The 24310-nt window shown below is 42.6% G+C and overlaps 1 protein-coding gene across 2 annotated transcripts in view; it reads right to left on the bottom strand.

Moving 5' to 3' along the window:
- The window catches only part of bmp1a (bone morphogenetic protein 1a), a 36354-nt gene that overhangs the window by 10373 nt on the left and 1671 nt on the right, over positions 1-24310 (bottom strand). For both annotated transcript variants that reach the window (XM_034238182.1, XM_034238183.1), the window contains exons 2-7: positions 15162-15275; positions 10871-10996; positions 9319-9436; positions 7766-7944; positions 7309-7414; positions 2257-2381 (exon numbers count right to left, since the gene is read on the bottom strand). In XM_034238182.1, coding sequence (XP_034094073.1) covers positions 2257-2381; positions 7309-7414; positions 7766-7944; positions 9319-9436; positions 10871-10996; positions 15162-15275 — 768 coding nt within the window. The remainder of the gene's footprint in view (positions 1-2256; positions 2382-7308; positions 7415-7765; positions 7945-9318; positions 9437-10870; positions 10997-15161; positions 15276-24310) is intronic.

Genomic DNA, 24310 nt, shown 5'->3' with positions numbered 1-24310 from the left:
TGATACCAATGTGTACCTGTAAAAGCGCCTCGATGACTTCGAGGCGTGAAGATGGACGGTGTGGCGCAGTGCGCTGTGCAATGATCATCAGATCAAGGGGTGAAACCCGCCGCTGCTGCGTCTGTAAAGCCGGTGTGTCCTTGGGCAAGACACTTCACCTGAACTTGCTCCTGTGGGTATTGTCCACAGTATCTGACCATTGCATGTATCATATATGTGTAATGTGTGTATATGTAAAGCGCTTTGAGTCATTGATAAAGCGCTATAATAAATGTAAGGAATTATTATAATTATTAAGTGCTACCGAGGTGTCCATGAGCAAGGCACCGTTCCCTACACTGCTCCCCGGGCGCCGTTCCAAATGGCAGCCCACTGCTCCTAACACAGGATGGGTCAAATGCAGAGAAACAATTTCCCCACAGGGATTAATAAAAGTCCATCTTAAATGGTCTGCAAAGGCTAAAATCCCAAAGTTTCCTCCAGTGGGAGTTTCTCTCCCACACTCCCCCCCCTGCCTGAAACGCCTCTATTGGACTCCTTTGTTAACTTCCGTACCATAAATACATAATAATACATTTTAATAATAATAAATGTAATTTATATAGCGCTTCTCATCTGCCAAGACAAATCTCGAAGCGCTTACATTACTATATAACTCTGGTGCTTCTATTGGCCAGCGGGGGGCTCAGGGGCAGGACATTGATTGTTGTGCTTTTGTTAATGTGTGCATATGTATACATGTGTCTGTTGATTGGGTATATATATAGGATATACATATTTTATACTTATTTTTATATATATTTGTATTCGGGATTGTGGGAAACGGTATTTTGATCTCTCTGTCTGTACACACAAACTGAAAGATTGACAATAAAGTTGACTTTGACATAGCGGTTGGCCAATCACAACAGAGCCGTCCAGCTAACCAATCGGAGCAGACTGGGCTCTGGTTTCAGACAGAGGGTGAAAAGAGGTGCTGCAGCACAGGCAGAGTGAGAAAAATAAAGAGCTTTGTAAACATGTCACAGTACAAGAATTATATACAAATATGAAGCAAAACATGTGCAAAATATGGCCCCTTTAAGTGTGCAAGTGTGCGAGGACTGATCCCAGACACCAGGCACAGCCTCGTGGGTCTGCTGAGGGAGGCTGATGCCAAGTGAGGGAGAGACACATTTGATTAAGATGGGGAGGAAATAACAGAGAGTAGATTGCATCTTCTGCTTTCCATTTTGAGATAAATGTATGCATTCATTATAACTCCGTGTTATCTTTACCATGAGGGGGTGTTATGAAGGAGTCAGGAAAACATCTCCAATTGTTCTCGTCTATCACTTCCCTTGAGGACTGTGTGTAAGCAATAACATGAAGAGCCCTCAGCCCAGGGTTGTGTGTAATAATGCTTGGCAGAGGTTCGCCGGTACTAAACCCTTTATAAGCTTCCAGGCACACACCGGGGATGACAAACGCACCCAGGAATGCTTCGTGAATGGCAGATCTGTGGTTCTTTTAGGATTTTTTATTTTCCAAGAACATGTGGAGACTCACCACCTCGTCCCCCGCAGCGTGCGTCACCTCATCCAATCAGTTTCTTCCTCACGAGACAGAAATTGTCGTGAAGAAAGAGACAGAACGCTTCCAATGTTACATTTAAAAATTCCTCACTAAAACCGCATAGGCTGGTCCGGCTCCGGTGACCATGACTATGCTTATTTAAGGAGCTTCAATGTGAGGCTAGCTACCCTCGCCTGACTTACAATTAACTGTCAGTCATCAAATCTATTCAGCAGCAAGCTGATCTCAATGTACATCTGTTAATGCCATTAATCCTATTTACTTCAACAGCATTAAACCCTCTCTCCCCTGTAATTATAAACAAATTGAGTGGTTTTGTAAAGTACCAAGCTTATGTGACTCTCAGTACAGTCTTTTAGTTCACATTTTACATGCTGTGATGTGCGCACATGAGTGTTCCCGAAAATTGTTTTAGTCATTGTCTTCTCGAGACCAGCTGTTCTTTTGCGTCTATCTGGGAAAGAGTGATGACAAACTTCCCCTCCTTACACTCCTCCCAGCTTGGGACTTTCGGACGCTGTGGCCAAGGACTGACGCCACATCAAGAGACGATGCTCGGCTATGAGCTGAATCGAGGGAAAACAGGAGGAGCGGCAGACCTCTCTTCAGCTATGTTACACACACATGCAAAAATAGACAGGAAAACCCCATAGCAGACAGCATCTGTCATTTTGGTCTTACTGGAGCATTTGTAGAGTTTGCGTGCCTGTATGATATCCCCTTTGCTCAGTCTGGTTCTCTGGCCAATGGGTGGTCGCACTCCGTTCACATCGTAGCGTGGCAGGATGGTGTCCAGGAAGATGCCTCTGTAATTCAGCAGGAGAGACCAAGGTTAATGTTGCATGAAACCCAGACGCCATCCTGATGACTAGTCCAACATACACGCACGCCACAAAACATGTTCGCCTGAGGATTAAGTGACTTACCATCGGATAGCGCAATCACTGTCAACATTATCATTAAGGGTTTCTAAAGGATTGAAACATCTGAAAACCGTGAATGTGGGTACTGCCAGTGTGGATCAGCCAAAATAAATGTGGCTGATTTGTTTAGCAAATCCAGCAGACAGACAACAGGGGACACAGAGACATTATTTTTCATATACACTTTAAGTTTTTAAACAGACATATAACCCTCGACACTAGGAACTAAAGTGTGCATTTTTCTACTATAAAATGTCTAAATGCATTTCAGATGTCTGATGCAAAACCCACATCTAATGAAATCTTACTAAAAGACTGATTGTGATGAGATGTGGCAGCCGTTAAATTGGACAGCATGAAGCTTTTCAGAATGCACACCCACACCTATGTGTGAGTATTATCATGATCCTGTCTCCTGCTTGTACTCTAATATGAAAATAATAAAAGATGTGGCACATTAACAAGCTTCTTATCTATGAATAAACACTCTTATAACAAATAACCAATCAGGATGCATTTTCCACTTGACCCATCAGCCATCTTTAATGAGGTACATTAGACCAGTGATGTTATTTTAATGGGGCCCTATTATGCTCATTCTCAGATTTAGATTTGTATTTTGTGCCTCCACTGTGACTTTAAGGTTCAAAAAGCACCTCTTTTCACCCTCTGTCTGAAACCAGAGGCCAGAGACACTCTTGTGATTCGTCAACCGCTTAGAGATGTACAAAACCTATATAACACACTACAGGAAAGAAAAAACCCTCTTTAAAACGGAAAGATTTATGATTTTGAATCTTTTTTATTGCCACATGTTTCTTTTTCTCCCAACATATTGATATGATTGTAAAAGTGAATGCGTTTCATTTTAAATCAAAGTTGTTTACTTTCAGATATGATCACTTCTTGCTGAAAGGCAATAGATGGACAGTTGCAGTCACTTATCAAAGCTTTCCTTTAAAGTCGGGGTCACGCTCTGTTTCTGAGGTGAACGCTGACATCATTCTTCACACGCGTCTGCCTTACAGATGAACCCAAACTAAAAACTTAAGCCTTTCTCCAAAACAAAACTTAACAGATGTGAAAGGAATTATAAATCCATCAGGTAAAGTTTATTTGTAGCTTTTCAGGTGAAAAATGGCAGAACAGTAAGAACAGAACAAACTCTTTCCACACTGTGCTGTCTCACATGACACATTGCTAGTTTATCATCTCCATTTTCCTCAAAGTATTGGCGAGCAACGGCCGTTCCCATGGTGACATGCCTATCAACGCCAGGCATGTGCAAACAGAGCAGCCTGAGCTAGATTCTGCCTGCACGTCCGTCTGTGAGCTTCCAGGAGCCCGTATGCTGGCTGCCGGTGAAAAAAACGCCACTCCAGCCGGTGTCAGAGCAGACAAAGGGCACACTGGCAGGTCTCTATTTGAGTTGGCACCACTCCATGCGTCAACCCTGAAAAAATATATTTCGGAAGCGAAAGAGGGGGCAGGCCGGGTTGTGGGTCGGGTAACACACCCCACACAAAAAGCACGGGGATCAGCCCTGCTTGTCCCCTGGAGACACAGCAAAACATCAAGACACGCCATGAAATCTTCCGAACAACACCCGAGGCAAAGGCCCTGGCTTCCCACGGTGATTTACTGTAAAACACCGAGCAAACACACTGGCTAATAACGGGGTAACAAAGGGAGACACTGGCCCAGGTAGATCAGCCAATCAGCACTCAGAAAAAGTGCTTGGAATGACTTGTGAAAAGCTAACAGGAGCCCCTTGTCTGCTTATACAGCTCTGTGAACATTCCCCAGCAATGGCAGCCATTTCTCTCTCAGTCTAAACAGTCTTATTGATCAACACACTTCCGCGAATTAGGACTCCAGAGTAGGAGTGAAAACAGAACATGTGGGGATTACCCAATATAAACAGGGCTGCTGCTTTGTGCAGAGAGCAGTTGTGCATACCCAAAATGTAGAGGATCATGAGTCCGTTCGTGACCATGAGAGTGACAGCAACTACATACATATCCTGTTTCAAAGTGCTGAGCTGAAGGAAAATAAAACCGTCCTCTAAAAACAACTTTTTCTCTTATTTTCTAAAAAAATCAAACTAGTTATGAGCTGCAGTGGAGGTCACGAACTCATCATGTAGACCTCAAAGCCCACACTGGAGAAAAAGTAGTTTTTGGTATGAACTAAAAAAAAGGTTTGGGAAAATATGTCTCATGTTATATCATCATATCATACCAGAAGCTATACTATAACTTTATGGTCCCTCATTTTCCTGTTTTTCCCGAACAAAGACAAACCAAACAAGAAAGGCCGTGCCATATTTCAGCTTTAAGTGCACTCTCAGTTTGGATGCACGGGGCCCGACAGGCATTTCTGTACATTGGCCTACACCCAGCTGAGCTTACGTTTACACAAAGATTCCCTCCCTGCTTCCCAGAATCTGTTTGCTGCAAGAGCATGGCCGTTTAGAAGAGGCCCATACACTCAGAGAGTAACACAGGGCATGGGAGAGCTGGTTGTGGGGAACACATATATATATATATAGAGGACACATGTAAGTCCAAAGTTCAGTATGGTAGTAATGATCTTAGTAACCTCCGTTTTTGCTTAGTCTGGATCACATGGCACCCACTCTTGCTTACTAAAAGCTGTCAAAACCACTCCTGCTATAGGTAGACCTTTGCAAAGTTGAAGTGACCTGCAGCTGTCCAAAATGTTCCCACATGTGTTTATCTAAGCGATAGAGGAAGGGTGGAAAAAAATGCAGTTTTCTTACACAAAACTGTCATATCCTGTACATGGCAGCAGGAGGTAACCATAATATTTACACGGCTCTATGTAAAGGTCGGCTGTCACAGCTTGCGAAATAATTTAATGTACATGGACAGGTTGTCAGGAAGGCACTTTACAGTGAGCGTGGCGATGCATGTGTATTTACAATGATGACTCGGAATATGAATCAACTTCCCCAAGAGGTCTATTTTGGCTGTGCAGTCACCCAGCTGGTAAATTAGACTTTAAATCAACCACAGCCTAAGATGACTAGAGTAAGAGCCCAGACTGACCAGTATTCGTCATGAGGCTTTTTCTAGTAACATCTTTCCTCGTCGAAACAGCCCTGTGCCGTGCTGAATGACAGCACAACATCTGGAAAAGCTTCCTGTAGCATCTGACAGGGAGTAAGGAAAGAGAATTAAGTGTTAAGTAAGGGTTAGATATTTACAGTTCCCCTTTTACAAACAGGACTTTCCCACTAATTCAATACTCAATGCGCTTTAATCTGGTTTTAATAGTTTAGCCATTTAATCAAGGTATTTACAAACTGTCCAAATTCTAAGATACAGACATTTAGAGTCATGTGGTTTTATTTGCTGAGCCTGGGGATCATTAAACGTTAGCAGAGCCTTTCCTTCATATGGGAAAACACAAAGGGAACATTAATGCAGACAATAAAATGCCCACTACTGCATTCCTTACCATGTGTAGGTGATTATTAATGATAGACCTAAATTGTGCTTGGAGTGCAAACCACATTCAGTAGCATGGCATGTATTATAACACCTGAGTGCTATGAAGGTGCTGAAAGGCTTTGCAGCAGGCGTAGGAAATGAATCTCTGAGTCCCTGCCTATGTGGACATCATGCTACTAATCACCATGGCCTCTTCAAAGAGCCTTCAGTAGCATAATGAGGTGCTTCATGGTGTGAAGGCACAACTTTTACAAGAAGCTTCACATAGCCTTGAGAGTGGCACAAAGACATGTTGTCATGATGAAGCAGAGCTACTGTTGCTGGGCTCGCTCAGCCCCAGGACCGTGCTGCTTTATTGGGGCTGCTGCTGCTGCTCGAAAAGCAGCAGGAATCAGGGAGAGGAGCCTTAATGTGAACAGGCTGTGGGAAAGAGCTGGCACATAACCGAAGAACACTTTCACTATGGTATGAAGACTTGGCTTTAACTACAACAATAAGGAGTCGTTTTGAAATGATCAAAAACACAAATTTCTCAAAAACCTAAAAAAACCCAGACCAGAGCTGCTAACGCGGGAGAAGTTGTGACCTTAAAAGTGTAGATAAAGTTGTTGAGGGCGCCAAAAAAAGGTCAAAGCCTATGAAGTAAGAGCTCAGCTATTGAATCTTACGGGTCTAATTTAATTCACTCTGGATTTGCAAAGAGCCAGATGGACCCAAACATGTCAGATTTCTTGCTAAGTCTTACTTCATGCACATGTATTATATTGTGACCCTCAGTATTTCCATTACAGCAATACGCAATTTAATCCAAACATTGAATAAATCACATTAGCGCTCCTACAGTCTCCCCAAGGCCCCATAGAATGTGAGCAACACTTGTTGAAAAAAGGCCAGCCAAAAAAAGCTAAGAGAGTATAAAATAGAGTTTTTTGTTGTACCTACTGAAGACCTACTTTCTCCCAAAAACAATTTTCTATCTCTTTGAATTTAACACAGTAAGACAATTCAGATCCAAAACAGACGTTCAAATAACAAAGAGCCTTCTCTGAACTTTTTTTGTCCTCAGGCTACATCGCTTTTTGTGATTTATTATTGGAGATATTTAAGCGTTTCTTTCTTCTCTTTGGGAATCCTGCCACATTACTCAGCAGCAGCCCATAGACACAGACCCGGTGCATTACAGATCTATATAGTCATAACAAACACCCTAATGGCCGAAATGGAAAACAGAGATAATAGGTTAAAAGGTTACAGCAGTGCGGGAAACAGCTTGGCCGGACTCGACTAGTTTTCATGTCTGGGCCGTAAGAAGGGGAACTTGGCCTGACTCCTACCTGGAGAATGTATTCCTGGCATAGTGCATGATGCTGTCAAAGTCATAGTCTTCTCCCAAAGAGTCCACCTCCCCCGGTTCCATCTTCAGAAAGTTATACTCTTGTCCTGTGAGAGGAAAAGTTGAAATTTGATGCAGGGTCATGCTGTGTAACCTTTATGTCAAAGGTGCTTTCAGAGAAGAGAGTCACGCAATAGGGCTTCAAACACACCCGATTTATATTAAAAAGATTGAACATGTGATCCTTTTAACAGACAATGGTGTTAAAAAAACTGGCCTGGATACTGACCATCATAACGAGCTGTTTATATGCTGTTGAGCAAATCTATTAACACTTTCCAAGGAGGATTATTTTCTACCTTAGGCCAGGTTTGTGTGCAAATGTGTTACCTTTATTATGTATCGCCTCTTACTGCATCTTTCCAACATTATCGCTGTGGGACGGTTGAGACTCTTACCTGGTTGGATGTTGTCCCTGATAATGCTGACGTGTTCATCCCTGTCGGGCCGCGTGTGTTCGTGCCAGAATCCGATCACGTGACCCAACTCGTGCACCACAATGCCGAACTTGTCACAGTTTTTCCCGATGGATATGGCCTGAGGACCCCCTCCGCGACGACCCACATAGGAGCAGCACCTATGAATCAGCACACACACACACACACACACACACACCCACCCACACACACAAAGAGGCAGTGTTAACAATGCCAAATATAGTGACTAGACGTTATGTTTTAGTACATTTAAAAAACATGCGGCGGGGTGAGAAGATGAGGAAAGATTGCTGGCTCTATAACGTTTACTAGCTCCTATATTTCAACAATTTGTTCATTTTTATTGGAGCTTTTAATGAGAGCAACATTATATCAACAACCTCTGCTCTGTTTCACAAGAGAGCTGCACGAGGAGGCCCGTCATCCACACACACAGCAGTGACATTCATTCATCCGCCTGCCAGTGCTAACGCTGAGCGGCGGTGGGAGCTGGCGGGCTGCAGCGCTCCGTCGCAGTGGGACATGAAAGCTTCAGTGTAGGAGTCTGGGAGGACGGGCACACACATCGTGTCCTGTGGGCCAGACAGCCACTCTCTAATTACTGAGAGCCTCTCCTGAGATACGCCTTGAACTTTGCACAGGACAGATGGGGGCCTTCTGAATATGCAGCGGAGTCAAGCGTTCCCACTGCTAACCGCTGCCGCCTGCGTGGATAATGTAATCCCTGTTGCCCCTGAGGCCAGTCACCGGGCTAAAAATGGCTATCAACTGCTGGCTGGGAAAAGCTGCTTTCATGAGCTGCATCCGCTTTCTGTTAAGCTGCCTCTGTTGAATGATACATATCAGTGGGAGAGGTACATTGTGTGTAATGACATAATGACTCCAGCTTGTGGTTCATTTCTGTGTGAGGTTAAAACATGGGGGGCTGGGAACATTTGAGGCTTCTGGGAACTTAATAATTCTCTTTTTCCTTCTAAATGAATAGGTTGCATTGGTTTGTCTTACCAGCAGAAGCAAGTACTTTAATTTGAAGATATGTAATCGCTAAATAAAAGAGCACTGAGCGCCGCAAACAGGTTGTCAATCGTCGCTTAGCAACAACAAGAGCCACAAACAGCACTTTCCCCTGAGTATCAGTTAGAGAGAAGAAACGCTGAGTGGACACTGAGTCTAACTTCAGTGGAGTGCAGTACACAGTGTGATGCAGGAAGTCTCTCCCTTGGATGCACTTCTGAACACCGTGTTTGACACAAGTGTGCAGTGACTGATGCAGCGCACAGGAAACATTCCTGGCCACTGAATGACCGCTTCTCCCAGGACTGGCAGGGGGTTGAAATAACAACTCACACAGAGACTGCGGTCGGAGAGGATGAACAATGGTGAAAGGCTGCAGAGCAGGAAGCAAAGAAAATTAATCAGGGCGCTAAATAATTAGCCGTAGATAAAGAAGGCCCAACAGAGGCTGACCATTGTTCGGTTCCTTCATGCGGGAGCTTCAAACCCCACTGACTCACCCACATGGTCGGTAGGTGAAGACAATATAACTCTCCTCCTGCGTCCTCTCGACAAAGGTCACACAGGTGTGCTTCTCCCAGTGGCGCATGGCTTGGCGGAAAATGGCCCGCTGGCTGCCTGAAAACAAAGACAGAGAGGGGACGGATCAGTGGAGCTGACCAAAGCTCACACATTTGATAGAAAAAGGAAGGATGAATAGAAGCATCCGGAAACAGCTTTAAGGCCCGAGATTAGACACTCTGCTCCTGGAAATGAAGACATGGGACATCACAAGGTAGACCTCGTCAGTTTTGTCCTAATCTTGGTTTTATCATTTAGAAATTGCACCATGTACTTTGCTTTAAAACATCACCGAGCAATAGGGATGAAAGGATATGGGATTATATCATGGCTTGTGGTAAAAAACACTCCAAAAAAGTTGATTGTGGTGAATTTTAAAAAAGTAAAGTAAGAAAGAACAGACAATGCTGCTTTCTAACAATGTTTTTGTTTTACATTTATGTATCCTTTATTTATGAAGGGGGACTTAATCTATCATGATTAGCTTATAGAGGGTATATGCAGGAATCCTGAAGTCAGATGTAACACCTTTTAAAACCTTTTTTAAGACCCTTTCCATACATTTTAAGACCTCATCGCCACTTGGAGTTCTAACCGGTTACATTGGCGACACACTTCACCTCACATTGACTATAAGCAGTATTGATTGTCCTTCCTCCTTATCTTCCAACCATTTGGACGCAAACTTGCATTTCTCCATAACGATGTTGTTTAACAACCGGCGTAAACGGACAGGGGCGGACTGGGACTACAAATCAGCCCGGGACTCTCGACCGGCCTACTTCGGTACCGCCGCCCATCGGGATTCGTCCCAAACGTCCCGATGGCCAGTCCGCCGCTGTAAACGGAGCTTCGCGCGCTATCAAGCAGTGAGCGTGCGATGTCCTGTTCAGATGACGTCAAACCCAACGGGATGCCATAAATAAACTACACAGAATCACACTACACACCTACGCAATGATTACACTCAGGCAGACTGTAGAATACAACCTCTTTGGACCATTGATATACGTATTGAAAACAAGCTACAAAATGTAATACCTTGGAAAATGCCGTTTAGTACTTTTTAATAGCCTTCATTTTCGCTAAATTGATTTATCAACTTTTAATACTTTTTAGGACCCCGCGGACCCCCTGTTATATAAGATACTTTTAATGTATTTTATTCACTTATAAAGGATGCAATACAAATGAAGATTCAATTATGTTTGACTGTCATTTTAACAGTTTTAAGAATATTTTGATGATTACGGGATACGCTAAGATCAGCGAAGGGAATTGTTACTTTAAAAGTTCATATTGTCCAATATCTATCCAGCACTGATCCCATCATATGCATTGTCTTAAAGGTCGCTATATAAAAAGTTAAAACAGTTCATTTCTTTATTCATTTTATGTTATTGGGAATAAGTCTCAGTTAAAAAAGATGACTTGAATAGATGATAATTATATGCTTACTATATTCTGCAGCAACACTGCCTTGTTACTCACCACTGAAGTTTCCACTGATGACATAGGGAATGACGCCTTCAGGCCACACTCGTTCAGGTCTGGATGTCGCTGCCCTTTTCCTGCGGCGTGAACCTTGCCTATTTTGGATACTCTGACCGGTTGATCCTGAGAAGACACAAATACAAAACAACGCAACATGAATCACTTCTCTTAGTCCGAGCAAATGCACTTTTTATGAAGAGAAAATACGTTTTGGATTGTTCCACCAATTAGACTTTTTATCAAAGGTTTGACTCCACATAGAAAGTCTGATTAATATTTCTCATTTTGGATATTAAATGCACTCCCTTTGTTCAAATAACATTGTTTTTCCAATTTTGCACAAATGGATTTTATTGAAGCTGAATTCTTTCTTCTTCCAAATTAATTGCATCGCTTTAATGACACTCCAAAGCTCATAAATGCAGAGTAACCATGGAGACTAAGCTCCTACCTAAAACCTGGTGATAATAATAAGAAACATTCATAAATGATCCACATGTAGCAAAATCCTCCTTCTGTATGGTACTATGCTGAAAAACTTATATTAAAGCAAATAACTGCACTCATCTGGTGTTAGCGAGATATAAACCAACTCTCACATGATGTTTGAACAGCTGCAATGTGCATCAAAGAATATTAAAAACTAATGGCAAGTACATATGGTTTGTTGATTTAATTTGATTTACTTAAAGGAGCCCTACTATGTTCATTTTTAGGTTCATACGTGTATTTTGTGTCTCTACTGTGACATGTCTCCATGCTTTAATGTTCAAAAAGCTCTTTATTTTTCTCATACTGCCTGTGCTGCAGCTCCTCTTTTCACCCTCTGTGTGAAACCAGAGCCCAGTCCGCTCTGATTGGTTAGCTGGCCGGCTCTGTTGTGATTGGTCAACTGCTTGGAGATGTACCGCCCCTTAGCCTATCACGTACAATATGTTAGAGCCCTAGCCAATAAGCGAGAGTGTTACATAGTGATGTCATTATGTTACAGAAGAAGACAAAGGACGAGGTGTTTTAGGCATTGCAGACCATTCACACAAACCTTTATACAGGAAAGGGAAACACCCAAAAAGCATTATTGCAAAAATTCCTGGGAATTAATTTGGGTTTGCATTGGGTCTGAGAATAAAATAACTAATGACCAAAGACCCAGATGTCGAGGATATGTGCTTATTATTTAAATAAAGCTAAAATGTTAACCAAACACACAAAGACGTTAAATCCTGCTGAAGCTAAAGTAAAAAAAGCAATGTTAAAATACAGTTGGCCACCATGAAAATGTTGTTTTCCTTTCATTTTAACCACATCCAAGAATAGTATTTTCTTAGTTTTGAGTATTTGAGACCTTAGTAGGAAGTACATGTTGTCTTTGATTATGCATGCTTCATTACATCACTGTACCAAAATAAGTCCTTTCCTTATAAGGCCGATAATAACTTCTGAAGAGGGATGACCAAGGCCGAGAACTAGAAATCACGCAGAGCAGTAAGTGTGTGTTGGGTTGAGTCCTAAGTTCAAGCCATAAATATAACTATTGTATAAAAAGTGATGTGCTGTTGATAATGTTATTTTTCTTCGCTGTGCTTTAGAAGGGACACTGCAGGTTTTATTTCCACATAAAGCCTCTAACAGCATTGAGTCTGTCACTTTAGGGTTAAAGATGTGATTTAATGAAAATCCGCAGAACTCCCTAGGCAGATTGATGCATGTCCTTGGTTCGGAAGTTAATACACGTTTAATTTAAAGTTTTGTAAGACAGTTAATTAACATGTTGACCTCTATCTAATGATGAGTTGTATGCAGAAACGATAGAGTAGGGGTTTCGGGCACGACATCCTTACTTCCATGGTGCATGTAAAAGGAAAATAGCTTGAAGAGGGTGAATCTCTAGCAACACTTTTAGTATTAAGAACGACGTGGATTACCCTGGCCAAAGCCAAAACAATAAGGTTGTTCTTTCGCTGTAGGAACAAAGACAAGTACATCTGGTTTGAGTACATCCTGCACATGGGATTGTTTTTCCAAAACAAAACTTGTGCAAGCTGTGCGACTACGAGCTTTTCTATCCAAATTTGATTTACATGCGAGCCACAGTTTTCACCGTTTTGTTCTCGTTTAAATTTGATGGTACAATGTGTTCTGTTGAATTTCAGTCTGCAAGAGTACATCTTAGCAGCCTGGCGAGATCAATTAGCACGTACACTTGTGCATGTGTTGAAGGAACGTCTGATAACAGCCAAATCTGCTCGAGTAGCTGATAGTGCTGGGAGGGAAAACTTGTGGATGATGAGTTAATTACAATAATACGATTACATCTCCCACCTTCACTTAAACTTGGACATGGATGTGTTTTTTTGGCTGAAGATAAGGATTAGATTTGGGATTAGGCGAAGAGATGCGACCACACCTGTAGCTGCTGTGTTCAGGGTCTACATTCATTTTTCATTTATCTGGTTTCCTGAAATACGATAGCCTGTTTAATAATGAACACTTTTGAGTAATTTGCATACACTGAGAACTAATCGCGAAAGACTGGGTAGAAAATGCTATAAAATGATTGTCTTGCTTTAAAATGTTTGTACTGATTTGTTATGGAAGATGACAGTCCCTTGTGATGTTTGAAGGAATACTTTGAAATGCTGTTTTCTCTATCAAATACTCACCCTATGTTTTTTTCTCGCCTGCATACAAGGTGAGTAAAGAAGTCTTGATTAAAGTACAGGGGCACACAATAAACTACAGCAAAACAGTACTCACACGGACGAGTAGACACTTATGTAACCTAATTCATTGTCATAAGGACGCTAATGCCTCATAGTACATTACATCACATGTCACTTGTTAGTCGCTCTTATCCAAAGCGACTTACATACTCAATACTGTGGGCAATCCCCACAGGAGCAATTTGGGGTGAAGTGTCTTGCCCAGGGACACAACGACATGCTGACTGCAGTGGGGTTTGAACCTGTGACCCCCTGATCCGAACACCAACGCTCAACCCACTGCGCCACACGCCTCATATAATGTCAACCACATTCTTTCACTAGAGCTTTCACCACAAAGCTGCACACTTAAGTCATTCAATGGTAACATAGTATGTACTCCACAAGATTCCATTTTCTATGACATTGTTTGAACAATGGGTTTAAGAGGAGTTAAAGTAGCTGACGTCAGCAGTTATATTTGCTCCAATATCATTTATTTCCCAACAGTATCCTCTTCACTAGACAACAATTAGAAGCGCAGTGACTCACCTGCTCAACGGATACTCAGAGATGAGTGTCCTCTTAACTCCCTGCATCGGGGATAACTATTTACTCTATAAATCAATCGTTCTCTGAAGAGCCGCATTGTATTTCTAATCCTAAAAAAACATTTATTTTCCTCAGCATGCCAATTAACTGAAACACAGCAAATTGACAGCGTCAGTAGCAAACAGCAGCATGCACACACTTGTTGGATCACGCTCACCTACGGTTTATAGGATTGTGAATACTATTTGGTGGCTCCCGACTCACAGCTGTAGCTTAAATACCGCTTTTTATTTTTAAGAACAACATATAACCTGACAAAGCCTTGCAATTACCGTCGGTGCGTAGTGATAACAGGCCAATTGAAGGCCTAAACATTTAAAGAGGGCTTATGATAAACACACAACTGCTACCTGACAGGTGCTGCTGCCAGCTCTCAGTTTGAGAGGATGTGAGTGGTTGGACTGCTGCAGTGGAAGAGAGTGTTTTCCCTATTATGCTTTTTGGGTTTTCTCTTTCCTGAAGTGTGACATGTAAATGGTCTGCAGGCGGAGTTTATCTCCCACACACTACTACCCCCCCCTGACTGAAACGCCTCATTTGGACACCTTTATTTATTTCTGTAACTTTATTTATTTCTCAAACATAATGACATCATTGTTTAACACTCGTGATTTGGCTTTTGGCTAGCGCTCCAACACATTGTACGTGATAGGCTAAGGGGCGGGACATCTCTAAGTGGTTGACCGATCACAACAGTGCCGGCCAGCTAACCAATCAGAGCAGACTGGGCTCTGGTTTCAGACAGAGGGTGAAAAGAGGTGCTGCAGCACAGGCAGTATGAGAAAAATAAAGAGCTTTTGAAAATGTAAGAGTGGAAAACACTAAATATAGATATGAACCTGATAATGAACATAGTAGGGCCCCTTTAGAAACAAAATAGGTTTCTAGAGGGGCCCATGTTCGTTTCACTTGTTTTGTTAGAATTTCATTATATCACCATATGTTGTCATCTTTGAATCTGTTTTTGTTGTTACCTGTATCTGTGTGATTAACCATCTGGACGGTCCTCTGAGCCAGATCTATTATTCTGTCCACTTTAAACATTCGCATGTCCTCCTCGTCAAGAGCAATGTCTCCCAGAAAGGCAACTGAAACAGAAAAAAACAGAGATGGCACATGTCAGAGGATTGAAAGGCAGATGCACAATATGGAGCGTCTGTCTGAGACGCCAAGTGGCCTGGAGCTTTTCCTGCGTCTCAGACAGAGTCGGCTGCACGGAGGCCCGGTCACTTGTGTAAGGCCGGGCCTCGAGCGTGTAACACATAAATAAAAAACATATACATGACTCTTTCCTGACTCTCTTAGTTACCCTTTCCTTGCAGAGGGAATAGAGTTGTGAAACAGCAGTGTATGTGTTTGGATAACAGGAAAGCCGCCTTGTCTGGACTCCAAATTATAGGATATGAAAAATATAAGCAAGCAGCATTTCGCACATGGGTCAGGAAGGTTCATGCAATGAAGAGAGAGCATGAACTCAGAAACCTGACAACATGATTAACGTAGTATGTTCAGATGTGACCAAACAACTGCATTCACTACTGTGCGCCTGGCGTCCTTGGATAGTTAATGAGGGTTAACAGAAGATATGATACTGTAAGACGTTGCCTCGATGGAGTAATATGGGGCACCTTGAACAAGTAATAGCTTTTTAATGAGGCCAAGGAGAGGGAAACATAACCAAACAGTCCCACTTTATGAGGTATGTGCTTTATTGGATTCTAAATGCCCCATTTCTATAAGCTAGGAGTCCTCTCCGCAGAAACAGGACGCTCACTTTTACAGGCTTTTAACACCAGCACGTTTCTAGAATTTATGGCCAGGCTTGTATGCAGTTGGGGGGGGGGGGGTTGGAAGAAGCAGAAGGGGGGAGAGAAGGGCAAAGGGGTGGCACTGTAATCCATGTCTGAACAGGAGAGGACAACGAGAGGGGAAGGACAGAGAGGAAGAAGACATCCTCTCTGTGCACACCGCAGCTCTGAATAGGGAAGGCAGATGTGAAGCAGAGAGAAAATGACAGCCTTCTGCATGTGTGTTTTGCGGTGGAGTGAAGAGCAACCCAGAGGGGTAAAAAGCCAGGAGAACCACTATAAAACCGAGTTAATGGGAGTGATTTACTGAGGCTATTTGTGAAAGGTTTGTAAAAAAATCCCTCCTAGTGAAAGCAAAGCAATCATGTGTAGATAAACTTTATTTTATTTAGCTTCCAAGCTGCTCGTGGCTTTATATTTTATTTTAGTATGCAACAAAAACATCCTGAGGAAAAATCCTTCATCTCCCGCACTCCTATAAAAGTTTGACAAAAGTCAAGAGGGAAAGGGATGATTTGCACAATAGAAACAAAGACACAACCAACTTGGCACCAGAAGAGTATTATTAAAACAATCTGGAGCTGATACAAGCCAGGCTTCCACGCTGCAGGATGTGGACGACACTCAGCTCAATGACTGTGTTTGGGATTAGGAGGTTAATGACAGCAATAAGAAAAGGTGTAGATCACGACCGGCATGTCCGGACACGCACAGAGCCCGGCTTTAAATGCCAGAGGTCAAAGGGATCCTTTAATTCGTGCTCGCAAAAAACAACAACTCAAATCCCTGAGATGCAAAACACACTCAATCAGCACTAACACTAGCAACTATTGCCAAAAACACCACTGATAAGAGGAAGCTAGCTACCAGATGTTGCGCAGTAAAGGATGGATATGCTGACTACGGATTCCCAGAACTGGCTGAACGCTGCAAAGAACAGGCAGTCCCTAATTCTACATTTGCTGTCATAACACTGAGAAAAAGTATTCAAAAACATTACTATGAAACAGTTTTTCCCTCTAAAGGACAGACAACAATTAAGGGATGTTGATTTCCACCTCCAGTGTCACCTCGCACCATATTATCAGTATTATGTGCATGACCGAATAACGCGATGACCCCCCCCCCCCCCCCCCCCATGAGGTTCACAGAGGGCTGCGCTTTCTGCCCAATCCTCCAGCACCGTGCCGGAGACAGGCCGGGTAATCCGCAGTGTCATTGTTCTCAGACAACAGTGGAGATTGAAGTGAGCAAATGCACGGCCCGGTGGCATTAGGACTCATTTCCCCCGGGCAGCAGTAGTCCTGGAGACGCTGTTGCAGGTTTATGGAAAGACTCCCAGGGATTGTGAATTAATCCCCTTGTCTCCTGGCTTTAATTATCCACAGACGCATGGTTTTAAGGAATCTTTTGTACACAACTCCAGGCTGGGATTGAGGACAGGCTATGGAGAAAGGTGATAACTCATCTAGAGACAGAGCGCTGTGACGGTATAAAGTACAAACAAGGAGAGACTCCTGTGTTTTACTGTAGATTAAAACCCAGTGAATGTAGCAGATGGCAAGTGATCACCGTAAAGCGCCGTGCTGCATATCTACCCAAACATTATCCATTACCTAAATGACAACAGCTGCAACTGTAATATGAATATCTATGCAGAGTAGTTTGGTAATGTTGTAGGGTGTGTTGCTACCGTTGTAGTTTAGATTAAATCAGAGAAAACAACTGAAGAAAAGAAGAAGATGATGAAGAAGATATACTTTATGGGCATTTACGTTTAAATAAAGATTGATATGCCTATATTTCACAAACGACATATATGATCTTTGGCAAACATATTTGATATGTGATAAGGTCCAAATCCATTGAATTGTTTTAGTTAATCTAAACCATCCTAATCCTTCTCATCTCAGACTGCCCCCATCAATCAGCACAGATTACACATGAGATCTCAATCAAATTAATCCCATTGATTTGTGTAATGCCCTAGCCTCGACCTCTGCGGTGTCAAACACTGCACGACTATTCCCATAAATCTCCTTCCGCGAATACCAGACCACGACATCTGCCACTAAAACCTGCACAAACATCAATACTAAGCCCATACAGACACCAACAGCAGTCTATATTTAGAAGGCCATGGTTTACTCCTCACTGCACTCATAGCGATGTTTAGACAGCCTTTGCCTATACAAGACCTACTGATGAGGGATGAGAAAGCCCGGCCAATATGTAAGCCTGGAATGAATCACAATACCCTGGCACCGCCTTTCACGGCCTGTGTTTGGAAACAAACGCTGCATTTGAATTTAAATGGAGGCCAATAGTGTATTGCAATAAGGTGATCACCATTTTATGACAGTGTAAGTACTTTTAGTCACCTTTCAGGTTTCATTCCCTATTAGCACTTTGTGTCAAATCCTAATCTATGAATCTAAAGTTTCTCCAAATGTAGCAACATTTGTGTAACATAAATACTGAGATAAAGTACGAAGAAAAAGGGAAATGCATAATCCTAACTACAGTGAGATGAATTGTATCGTGCATTCCTGTTGTTATACCTCTCTCCTTTATTTAAAACCAGCTGTTTTTTTCTTTAGCAAATGCTTACCTAGACATTTCCTTACACTGCAATTTGCTCCCCAAGGCAGGGGAGGGGAAAAAAGTCCACTTATCTGCACTCTGATCATTTCAAAAGTTTATGACAGAAAGGTATGTGATTAGAGGAGAGATTATTTGGGAGTCTCAAGCTACAGCCTGACGATTAGAGTAATTATTCTCCAATAAAAGACTCATCACAGCCGCAGATGAGATCAAGACCGAGTTCCTGTCACCACACTACAGCTCCAATCTATTGACAAAATGAGAGCTGCAAAGGGCACCCAGCATGAGACGGACTCCCCTTTAACATTTCACACTCCATCAAGCCCATTAGCAGATTGGATTTCCCAGCTCATCCCTGCCGTTGATCACTGATATACCGACTGCCCGTCAAACCTCTAATGACTCATCAGCTCGCCAGCCGTTTGTCTCTTTTAATGCCACCAGCAGTTCTGCTCCGTATAGATGAATAATTCATCGCCACAAGGAAAGGATTTTCACCTTTGACAAAAACTTATTTAGACCATTTGGCCTGTTCTGCATGTGTGGTTTACAGAGCAGACTAACACATAGTCATGCTGTCTGGCAGAGGACATTTCTCAGAACAGATGTCCTAAGCAAAGTTTAAATGGGGTTGCGGATTAACTAAATCTAGAAGACTCTTTGGAACACTTTCCACAAATAAAATACATTTTTTTTAACCAGAGGTGGAGAGAACAGAAAAATATCTCTACCAGATGAACAGAAATGTAGAACTGCTGATTTACTTAGAAAAAACCTACCGAGAAAAATGCAAAAGTGATTGCTAAACTGCTTATTATGGAAGGCTAATTGGGCATCATTCGAGTCATTTAAATTAGCCCTTCCAAAGCATTTGTTTTCACTGTAGCTCCGAACCCAGACTTGGTATTAATGTAATGCAAGATTAGTTATTACTTAGCTCTGGCGACAAACATATTTTTCAAACTAATGCAGCAAGATCGTGCCAATAGATTGGCTCCCTAATCACCTGAACCCTGCAGAGAGAGGAGAGGCAGGGGGCCTGTAATGTAAGAAAAACACCCAGTGTGGGCTCGGCTATACAGCCTGTATTCCATGATAAAGGAAAAGCATCTGCTTAAGTGTTGCTTAAAGGCCCAATCATGAAGGTCAACAGAGAGCCCATCTCATCGCCAGAGCAGGAGGTCGGTAACAAATGGGATCTGTTTTAGGCCACGTTTACACGGAGACGAAAACGAACCTTAGTCGATATCAAAAAAGTCTTCCGTCCACACGGAATCGGCTCAAGAAACGTGTCCGTCCACACGAGACCGGTCGACCCGCTGGAAGCGCTGTAGTGGCGCTGTACTTCCGCCACAAAATACACCAAAAGCAGTGAATAAGACCTCCCGAGCATGGTTGCCATGAGCCGCTTTGACACCAAGTACTTTGCCGTACTTAGTACCCCAGGGCACTAAGTACCAATCGCGTTCACTCCGGAATAAGTTCCCTGAGGTAAGATTACGCAAATGAGCCGCTGACGTCACTTCTTCTTCTTCTTCTCTTTTACTGGCAGGCCGCAAACCACTTCACGGCGTATACTGCCACCCGAAGTCCCCGGCTGGAAGTCCCCGGAGTTGGGGACTGGCTTCAGTAGAAAATGCTGGGACTCCCAGCAGCTTCTAAGCCTTCCGAATAATTCGCCAGAACGCCGACACCTCCTCATCTCCACCGCTCCCATGTTTTCTTTTGTGTTGCCATAAGTTATTCTCTCTCCGTTGGTGTGCGGGGCTAATGCTAAAAATGCTAATGCCAGCAAATACAATGGCAGCTTCACAAAACTTTTCAGAGTTTTACGGGGCGTGGTTTGCAATTTGCCCAGCCAATAGAAATTGGTACTTTTTTGGTACCAGGATAGTACCACCTCTCTAGCAGGCACTAAACATGAGGGTAAAAGTACTCTTTTTGGTGTGAACGCACCTATAGTTGCCTGGTTGCCGTTCTGTTTATTCTCCACGTTAGATTTAGCAACATGTAGTTCATGTAGTTCTCCATGTCCACTTGTTGCTGATGGTTGTGGTAGAGGAGCTGTAGATGTTTGCACTAACATCTATAGCAGGGGTGCCCAACCTTTTTTGAACCGAGAGCTACTTTTAAAGTTGCCAGACTGCAGAGATCTACCAGTCCAAATAGAGAGGCGTAGCCATTACTGACAGCCTACTACCAGGTAAATACACACTTCTACTTGTATAAAACTGACCTTTGTACGATTAATACTTCATAAAATACTGCAGATCCTTTATCTTACCTCTTTCTAATCTACACACATACAAGTATTTAACTGAAGTTACACAACAGTGTTGTTGATACAGAGTTGGAGTTTATTCACACGTCACATACTACAGTGGGTAATGTTTTCAAGAAACATTGAACAGTGCTGCCACATATGATACAGGGATAAAAGAAAAGACTCTGAACCCTTTCTTTGACATTATATACAAAAGTATAAATTAGGCTTACTAATAAGACAACTCAGATCTGAAGCTACAGGAATCTGCTGCAACAGTGCAATAAAAAAGACAAAATTAATAGAATCAAACCCTTTTTTTGTTGCATTTTAGTATAAAAAGAAATGCCTTTTTAAAATAGGATGCAAGCAACACTAGTTTCTTAACCTGAATTGATGACTATAATAAATTTAAGTTTGCATTCTTATACCATTTTGTACAATAATTATAATGAATAAGTTCAAACAAACTCAAACTTACAGCTGATTAATAACGGTATCTAACTTGAGTTTTTATCATATCAAAAACTTTTTTGAATGCTACTGTTATTTTTAGTGTCACCAAAAAGCGCGTCGCAGCCTCCATGAATGCTTCTTTCACAACTTCGCCGTCTTTGAAAGACTTCATGTGTTACGCAAGAACGTGACTGACACGATAAGATGCTATGCTAACAGCCTTGCTCTTGTTGTTGGGCCGGGTGAAAATGGACTGCTGTGCATTTAGCTGTCCTTTCAGGCCCCTCCCCTTTTGGAGCGTAGGGCAGAATTAGGAGGGAATTCCGTCTCGTAGCGTTTGTGCACTGTTTTGAAATGCCGCTCCTAAATTACCCTTCTTCGATAAAGCCACGCTCGCATTGCAGATGAGACAGATGGACATTGAATTGGAATAGATACAAATATAATCATCCTCCCACTCGGAGTGAAAATTATATATGTTTTGCTTCTGCCATAATTGCGGTCTTGTGTGTGTGCGGACTGTCACTCCTGTTGACACGGACAACGTTAGCGAACTAGTGCACTGCCCACTAGCCACGCCCCGACACATGGGGTCACGCCGGCCAATCACAAAGCTTTGATGCGTTCAAGTGCATTATTCTGGCACAGGAAGATTATTTTATAGGACATTAACGATAAAACAGAATATTGTTGTTCTATTTTTAGACACATCTCGCGATCGACTGGGAATCTCCCCGCGATCGACCGGTCGATCGCGATCGACTGGTTGGGCACCCCTGATCTATAGCATGGTCAGTAGCGTCTGGAGCACGAAAGCAACCCTGTGATCCGCCATTGTTGTTGTTGTTGGCGAAACACATCAGCAATGACGCGGGTGACGTGGGGGTGAGCAGCAGATGTGGGGAGAGGTGGGGCTATAGCGTCATCGTTATCAGGAAATGATCGTATAGGACGTACACACGGAGCCGTTTGGCCCCCCAGAGCGTTTCGTCCGCAGATCTACCCACCTTGGGAGCCGTTATCGTTTGAGGGCTCCGTTTCCGTGGTTCCGTTACGGCCTCGTGTGGATGAACCGTCCAGAAGATAACTGTAGCGGATACAACCCGTTCCCTCTCCGTGTAAACGTGGCCTTAGACGCCATTTTCAGAGGCATAAAAACAAGAGAAACAAATAAAACCAAACTTGAACCATTTGTGAGAGAAGGCACTTCATGTAAAAATTATTAACACTATCTTGCCTATGTCTGTTTTATATCTTAACAACATACTGTCAATGTATCAAGCTAAAAAAGGGAATTTGCTAAGAGAAATATTGATGTACTATGTAATTTTAGTTGTAACCAGCAGCACAAAAGCGAATTAAAAACAGACTTATGAGAAAGTAAAACCTCTGAAACATTGTCAAAAGAAATCCAGCAGCCATATTTCAAATGGCCAAATCACAGTAAACGCCTGACATCATGGGGCGAGAGTAAAAACACAAGCCTCTGTTGACACATTCTTCAGAGGCGTTGGATAACCAAGGCCTGCACTCTCCTCACCTGTGCTGCTGTGGCAAAGTGTGGTTGGCCTGCCCTCCAACTTCCAGACAGGCTTTCCCTTGGCACTGGCTGAATGACCCACAGTCAGTGAAGTGTTTGAGCCAGTCACAGGACAGAGCCGGGTGCCAGGTAGACCAGAAAGCCACTTGCATAAGAGCGACCGGAGGAGAGGGGGCGTTCAGGTTTGTCTGCAGCTGAGGCCACAGCAGCTCAATGCAAAAAGCATGGGCTTAAACAGCACTCATTAGTAGATTAAGATGTTTGCTTCATAAATGAATGCATACATTCATGTGGAACTAGTCACTGCTTTCATGATTATCATTTAAGCAGAGTAGACAATGAGCGTGACTGCTTCCCATCAATCTTTCATTTAGAAAATTAGTGGATCTAATCTCACAGGGTGGTTAGTCTTAAATGACTTCCTGGAAAGCTGCCAAGTTTGGAGTTCTGCAAACTAAGGAATTTTCCACTGGTTAACTTCCTAAATAGATGGCATTACTTCAGTGTTATTGCACTGCTTGCTTCAATCAATGCACATTTCAACCATGTCTGATTCAGTGAGGACATTTTAATCCTTTGTGAATTTGAAACATTTATCAGGGGGTTTGTGTTGCTTAACTGAACATGTATGGCACACATCTGGCAAGAAATTAAGAATTGCATTTGAAACAATCAGAGACATTAACGGAAATTGCCACCATTTAGTCAATTATATAACCGACCAACCATTACAGATTATCTGTATAGGACAACAATGTGAAGTCTTGTTAACAAATAGTTCTAAAATCCTGCAGTGTAACATAAGGACAGCCATACAAGCAAGAGATGCACTCCGATTTGAGCATTAATGCAATTGAAACTTCACACGGCTGTAAGCACTTTCCTGGGCGGAAGCGGCATGACAGAAAAATGCTGACCCTGAGCCCACAGAGGGCGATCAAATAGACTCAAAAAGTGCAGTGATTGGGTGAAAAATGTGGGTAAAAGAGAGGAAATCGATAATCCAAGAATCCTGATCCATCAGTAAGGAGTTGACGACAGTGAAAAATCTCTGGTGTTTCAACCGAATGAGGAATAAAGGGGAAACATGTTACTGTGAAGTAGGTAGAAGGAGAAAGCAGGTGTGTGTTGGACGAGCTGGAGACAGCGAGGGTTAAGAGAGTGGGAGTTTGTACTTGTGACCGTCTCCCCAACCACCTGTTTGCAGCCGAGCCCAGAGGAAACCATAAACAAAACGGCACTCCATCCAAATTACACTGAAAACAGGATTACTAATAATGATAACATTCTCACAAACAAGACAAACAACAGCACTGCTTGAGGATTGTGAAGTGGGTATGACCCAGATGAGACATTTTCGATAAATCGTAACAATTTCTTGGAAACGCAATGAAAAAAAAACTCTTAAAATATAAACAAGATCATTGGCCTTTGGTTTGTTGACCCTTCATT

Source organism: Gymnodraco acuticeps, unplaced genomic scaffold, assembly GCF_902827175.1.
Source record: "Gymnodraco acuticeps unplaced genomic scaffold, fGymAcu1.1, whole genome shotgun sequence".
In the NCBI taxonomy this organism is placed as follows: Eukaryota; Metazoa; Chordata; class Actinopteri; order Perciformes; family Bathydraconidae; genus Gymnodraco; species Gymnodraco acuticeps.
This window is presented reverse-complemented; position numbering and strand designations above follow the sequence as displayed.